The following is a 6293-nucleotide window of genomic DNA, read 5'->3' as shown; positions in this document are numbered from 1 at the left end:
AATTTTATCTGGTATATATCAAAAAATTATATATATCTCTATTTAAAAAATATTATTCACTTATAATTTTTTTTATCTATTTTAGATTTTTATTTAACGGCTACTTGTTGTTGTAGAGGGAAACGTGTCTTATTTGAAAATTAACAACTCCCTCTTTTTTAAACTCTTCAGTTATGACACCACCTTTGCCGTGCAGGCCGAAATAATTTCCTCCTGTCCTGTCCTGTCCCCCACCAGCTTTTGCTCGACTTGTTTCCCATATGCAACATTTGTTATATATATGGAAAAGAAAAAAGCTATTATTAGTATTTTTTACTAAAAAATATTTATTTTTTACTATTGAAAAAAGAAACAGTATTTGCCACTACCCTTTGGGCGTTCAGGAAGCGATGAGAAGGGAAGGGTGGGTTTAGCTGTCTCTTGTTAGGCCAACTTCAACCATTTTTTAATTTTATTTATTTCTTAATTTTTCTTAATTTCTTTATTTTTTATTTTTTATCTTTGACAGTTTAATTTTGAAGAAATTTATAAAGTGAAAGTAGAAAGAATTCTAAAGTGAAAAAAATGATCTTAAAAATCTTTTGAAGTGACTAAAAAATTATTGGAAATTTTTTTCGTGAAGGAAATATGACTCGCCAGATGGTCTTAGCTTTTGCGGCGCCCCATCGTTTCCTATCTATTTAAGGCCTCCATTCCCATCCATCCCCTTCCTTCCTCCTCATCCAACTCCGCTCATCAAAGCTTGAGCTTTTGTTTTTCTTGTTTTGTTTTTATTTCTTGGTAGGAGTAACAATAGTTCCTGGTTCTCCTCCTCTTCCTCTCTATCTCTAGGGGAGAAAGAAATCCAGAGGCAAAGCTTCAGGTAAACATCTCTCTCTCTCTCTCTCTCTCTCTCTCATCTGAATAGGTGAGCTGTGTTCTTGCATCTGGTAAGGTTTGGTTTTCTGATGCAAGTTCTCATGGTTGTTGATGGGGAGAAAAAAGGGAGAAGCCTTGATTTATAAATCCACGGAGAAGGATTTGCTTTTTCTAGGCAAATCCTTACAAATCTCACCAAAGCACCATTTTTTCTTTGCTAGTGACATACCTTGTTTCAAATCTCTGAAAAGATTCGATTTTGTGAGGCCAGGGGCACAAATCTTCCAGCGACTCGTTTCGTCTGCAAAGAACACACTTTCTTGCACATATATCTGTGTAAAGATCCAGTTTTTATGAGGATAACTCGTACAAATCCTTCACATCACCAAATATTTCCCAGAAAATTTCAACTTTCGGCTGTTTCATCACGCCAAACTCAGATCTGCCCTGTCTTTTGCTGAAATATTTCATCTTTTTTCTTTTTGGCCACTCAACTGAGGTAGCTAACGACCTTCTGTGCTGTTCTTGCTCTTGCAGGGTTCGTGTAAATTTTAGATCTAATCAACTAACCAGAAAAAGCCAAAAGAGAAAGCAAGAAACCATGAGCCACTTCGCCGCCATGAAGAGCCCTCTGCCCGTCGCCGCCTCCGCCGCCGCCGGTGACTCCAAGAGTCCGCTCTTCTGCCCCAAGCCACGGCGCCCTGTGGCGCCTCTCCGGTGCCACCAGAGCGGCGGCTACTCCGACGCCGGCATGGATCTGCTCGACCTTCTCCTCTCAAAGGTGAGATCTTTTTGCCTCCTCGTCTTCAGATCCCCGAGTTATCTGCATGTTATTTTGTGTTACATGGTGCTGATGATTCGTGTCCGGTTCTTGACAGGGCGAGGAGAGCGGTCTCTCGGCGGCGTCCCCGCAGCCGCCGCTGTTCTGCGGCTCGCCACCGCGGCGAGCGTCGAACCCGGTGGTCCACGACAGCCGGTTCGGCATGGACTGCCCGCCCATGCCCATGCCCATGCCGGCTCTGCCAGTGGTCGCGCCGGTGGCGGTACCCTGGCCCACCCCGCGCCCGTCGGCCGCGCCTTCCATGTCGCCGCGCAGCGCGGCCGGGTGCGCCCGCGCCCGGTTTGCGTTCCAGCCCGCAGCGGTGCGCGTCGAGGGTTTTAACTGCCTCGACCGCAGCCGCGGCGGCCGTGGCCATGGCATCACTGCCATGGCCTAGATGCACATACAACACCAAGTAACCCTGAGGCCCCTCTCCTCCATGGTGCAAAGCCTTGTGCTACAACAAGCACTTGGAGGAGAGGAGAGAGAGATGCGAGAGAATCGAGAGGAGCAATTTAAGTCCTAAATTTAACCCCTAAAAACTATATAATCCATCCATCCATCCAATCCATTCCACAATTATAATGAGTTTAGGTAATTTTACCACAGATCTTTTTGTATGTAAATAAAGTTCAGGTTCAGGTTCAGGTTCCTCATGTAAATTTGGGAGCACTAGTTGGGGAGGAAAATTGGGTAGAAATTTAGAGGGTGGAGCAGGGAAAAGGGCATAAGAAAAAAGAAGAGCCCTCTTGGATTAATCAGTTTTTTTCCATCTGTCCCTGCCTTCTCTGTGGGAGGACTAGTCATTGGATTTGGTGGGAGGGAGGTCGGGATTAGTTAGGTAATATGTCCTAGTTCATCCATCATCAATCATGCTTATTTATGGATTTTGATGAAATTGTTTTTTGTCCATGCAACCAAGAAATTTCAAGGCCATGGAGATATGTACAAAAGAGTAAGTGGCTACAAGAAGAGAGAGCAGCTAGGTTAAGCCAGTCAATGAGCTGAGTGAGAGACATGATGTGTTATCTGTGATCTTTTTTCTCTTTTTGTATATTGTAATATCCTGCTGGATTTCCAATGAAGCACTCTGTATAATATTATGCTATGATTATCATTGTCATCACCACCCTGGATTTCAGATTTTTGTTTTCTCCCCCTTTTGATTATGGTGGTTGAATTGTCCAATGTCCATGACGAAACCATGTGCTCAAGCAACATGAAAGTGATAATGATGGTGACGTGTCAATGACTGAAAATCAGCTGGCTGATCTGCAGCCGACTCATGGAGATTTAGGGGCCACGTTAATTGCACGACATTATCATACTAACCTTTCTTTTTCTGATGTCATTTTCTCTTGAGATTTTGAGGCTCACTGATTTGTTTCGAGCTGAAATTTCTTTCTCAGTTTCTAGGGTTAGTCAATCAGTGCTGTTGCCATTGGCTGCTTTCGAAGTTCAAAGTTGAAACGGTGAGAAGTTAAAAAAAAAAAACAAAAAACAAAAGGGGCCTTGCGGCGTGTTGTGGCAGTCTGCCAGAACGTGCGATGCAGTGATCTTTCTATCTCTTACCTCACCTCAAAAGGAGTCAACTAGAAAAAAGAAAGGACATGGAAAGATGCAAGTGGTGCCAGCATGAGTGGACTCGAGCCCGGATTCAGATATTTTTGTTAGAGTTTTTAAGTAGTTTTTTTAAAATGAGAGGAGTTTCTGTTAAACAGTAACTTTTAACTCTTTGAGTAAAATTCGTAAGAGTTATTCTCTGAAATAAATTAGAAGCTGTGAAGCTGAAAAAATAGCTTTCTCTGATTTATTTTCTGCACAGAATCACTTTATCTACATATTTTATTTTAAATAATCATTTTCAAACACAGAATCACTTCCTTCAGATAATCACTCCTTATAAAAAAATTAAATTAAAGAGAGCTCTACCAAACAGGTCCTCAAAGTTTGAAACTTACCACATAATGTAAGTTTGAGAGGAATTCTCCTCCCTATTGTTAGATTTTTCATCAAAGATACTTAAAAAATATTACATACTTATAAGAGTATGCATATGTATTGGTTTTAAATTGATGGTCAAAATGGCAATTTGGAAGTTAAAAATGTCAAGTATTTTGAAATGGAGGTAGTATAAATATTGACGTACCCTATAAGTTTAGATAATGTTTGGACGTAAAGTATTTTTGGAGTTTTCAATGGATATCGTGGTTTTTGAAAAATAATATAGTATTGAAAACTTCGAGTTGTTTGGATGTCACAGATAATATAACTTTATAAACCAATGTATAGCCTACACCATAGTATTTTGGAGTTTTTAAAAATCCACTCCACACCTTTATTTTTCCTTCAAAACTGAGCTCAGCCAACTGCTAGCTCACATGTGCATCGCGTCATGTCCATTACACGTCCCATGTTAATCCTTCTAGTATGCGTGCATCATGCTATACACAAACACATTCGTTGCACTAATTTTTTACATTTCTTTCCTGTGGAGCTAATGAAATTTAATATGTGTTGTTTGATTTTGGAAACTTGATTCCTAAATTCACAGTCAAGTTAATGGTTCTTTATTTAGATTGGAATCTTCTAATTTTCACCTTTTTGTGTTCAGTTAAAATTCCAATGGAAAAAATAAAATATACTTGGTAAATGCTCCTTGAAATTTGAATGGTTGGTGTAAATTTAACATCAATTTCGACAATTATGGTTATCCCTCCAAAGATAAAATACTAGAACATCCAAACACACCTTCATTTTTCTCAAAACTGTAAAAAAACGGTGATACTAAGAAACTGAAGTATCTTTTAGGTGGGACAATAAAAATTGTGGTTTTCAAATACCACGGTTTTGTATACCATAACATCTAAACAGGTCCTTAAGATTCAAACTTGAAGGCGCAAATATTCTCTGTAGCAAATTTGTGGGAATGACTATCCCTCGATTGGAGCAGGTAAACTTTACAGGAAACAATGTTACTCGCGAGCGAACAGAGCATAGTTTAGTTGGTTACGGTCTTTATGGTAAAACATATTTATTTGAGTTTACATTTTAGATTTGGTACGAATGTTCGTATGTTTTAAAATTAAATCTCGAAAGAAATAGTACATTCACATGTGATCACATCGCACATCGATACTAGGTGAGATTATGTTTCAAATATTATTTAGACGTGTGCTATAATGCATGAACTTGAGTGTGTATTTCAAGCGAGGCCCTACAATGTAATTTGTAGATTTATTCTGTGCCTGTGGAGAATCCAGATCCAGACACCGTTTTCTCAACTAATTCTATGTCGACGTCACTCGTTATGGTAGTGGTTAACACGTACCGGGTACCAGCACGTGTGGGCCCCACGCATGACTAGATCACATCTCATCCCATCCCATGCGGCTGGCAGAATGAATTAACGTTGTTAGGCGGCAGAGGCAGGGCCGTCAATCGAAAAGTGTACGGCCACGCGGGGTGGGCCCCATGCCAATATTTTAAGAGTGTTAGAGAATTCAAACCATGTTGATTTTATTTCGTGATTTTTCTCTCTGTTTTTCTTCATCCTATTTTCTCTTATCTTCGACAGTTTTTCTTTAAATAAATTCGTAAATAAAAAGAAAAAATAATACTAATCGGGAGGAAATGACCTTGAAACCCCTTTGTAACGGAAATCGTAAAAAAAGATATTAGAACGCTGAAAGAAACCAAAGTCCTTTCGTGAAGAGATTTCCATCCATGAAATAAATCCCTTGAGATGCTCTTATCTTCTTTCCAGTGCTTTTCAAACAGAAATTTTTGGGAAATCCATGCATGTTCCTGCTAATTACAGTCAAAATGTTATTTTTCCTTGCAAGTCAACCAAAGGACGTATTTGTAGTTTCCCCCGAGAGTAGAAAACAGTGCAAACTATCAACCTGCATGTGATTTCAAATTCGTTGGTGTTATTCTAAATTCCCGTGATCCAAACATGGCAGAGTCAAATCTTAATAATCTGGCAAAACAGTTGACAATCTGCCCTGAGAGGTTGAAGAAAGAAGCAGCTAAACTTCTTTTTTTCATATCAATTTTCTGTTATTCTATGTCCTTGGTTCGTGTGAATAAAGCTGTCTCCACGGTGGTTAGATCCCAAGGAAATATATTCCAAGTGAAATAAAAAGCTCCGATCGTGTCGACCGCAGAGTGCACAACATCTATTCCATATTCTACATGGCAACTTGATAGATGTTCTATGTTTGCTGAACTTTCTGCAAGTCTGCTATTTTCTGGATAAAACCATCGTATCATGTAAGGATTTGCTGGGGCATTCGGTTTTTTTTCCCTCAGTAGTAATTATCACTTTTTAAGGATGGCAACTAAGCAATTATCCCGAATTTGCTTAGGCCACAAATAACTGGAAATCGACATTTTTCTTCTGAACAAAATAATTAGACCTATGCGCACGATGCGGAACTGTTATGGATGTTGTTTTCTGAACTACCGATTCGCTATAATTTGAGAAGCTGATCTGAGCTTCCCACGGCAGAGTTTCGGAAACACAATGGGCAACAAAGCATAGGTCAATCAAGATACCACACAAATTAAACCTGGAGTTCATCAAAGTTACAGAACAAATCAACACAACTCG

At 39.6% G+C, this 6293-nt stretch overlaps 1 protein-coding gene across 1 annotated transcript; it reads left to right on the top strand.

The window, feature by feature from the left end:
- Positions 1-693: 693 nt before the first annotated feature.
- Positions 694-2807, top strand: LOC133906147 (uncharacterized). Its single transcript, XM_062347943.1, has 3 exons — positions 694-862; positions 1396-1639; positions 1737-2807. Exons 2-3 carry the CDS (start codon positions 1460-1462, stop codon positions 2073-2075), a joined length of 519 nt encoding a protein of 172 aa, XP_062203927.1. The 5' UTR covers positions 694-862; positions 1396-1459; the 3' UTR covers positions 2076-2807.
- The last annotated feature ends 3486 nt before the right edge of the window (positions 2808-6293 follow it).

This window comes from Phragmites australis, chromosome 23 (genome assembly GCF_958298935.1).
Source record: "Phragmites australis chromosome 23, lpPhrAust1.1, whole genome shotgun sequence".
Taxonomy (NCBI): domain Eukaryota; kingdom Viridiplantae; phylum Streptophyta; class Magnoliopsida; order Poales; family Poaceae; genus Phragmites; species Phragmites australis.
This window is presented reverse-complemented; position numbering and strand designations above follow the sequence as displayed.

Excerpts from the sequence above, each read along its gene's own strand:
- LOC133906147 (XM_062347943.1), top strand. The coding sequence starts at position 1,460 with ATGAGCCACTTCGCCGCCATGAAGAGCCCTCTGCCCGTCGCCGCCTCC. Across the intron at positions 1,640-1,736 it reads TCGACCTTCTCCTCTCAAAG|GGCGAGGAGAGCGGTCTCTC; the intron begins GTGAGATCTTTT and ends GGTTCTTGACAG.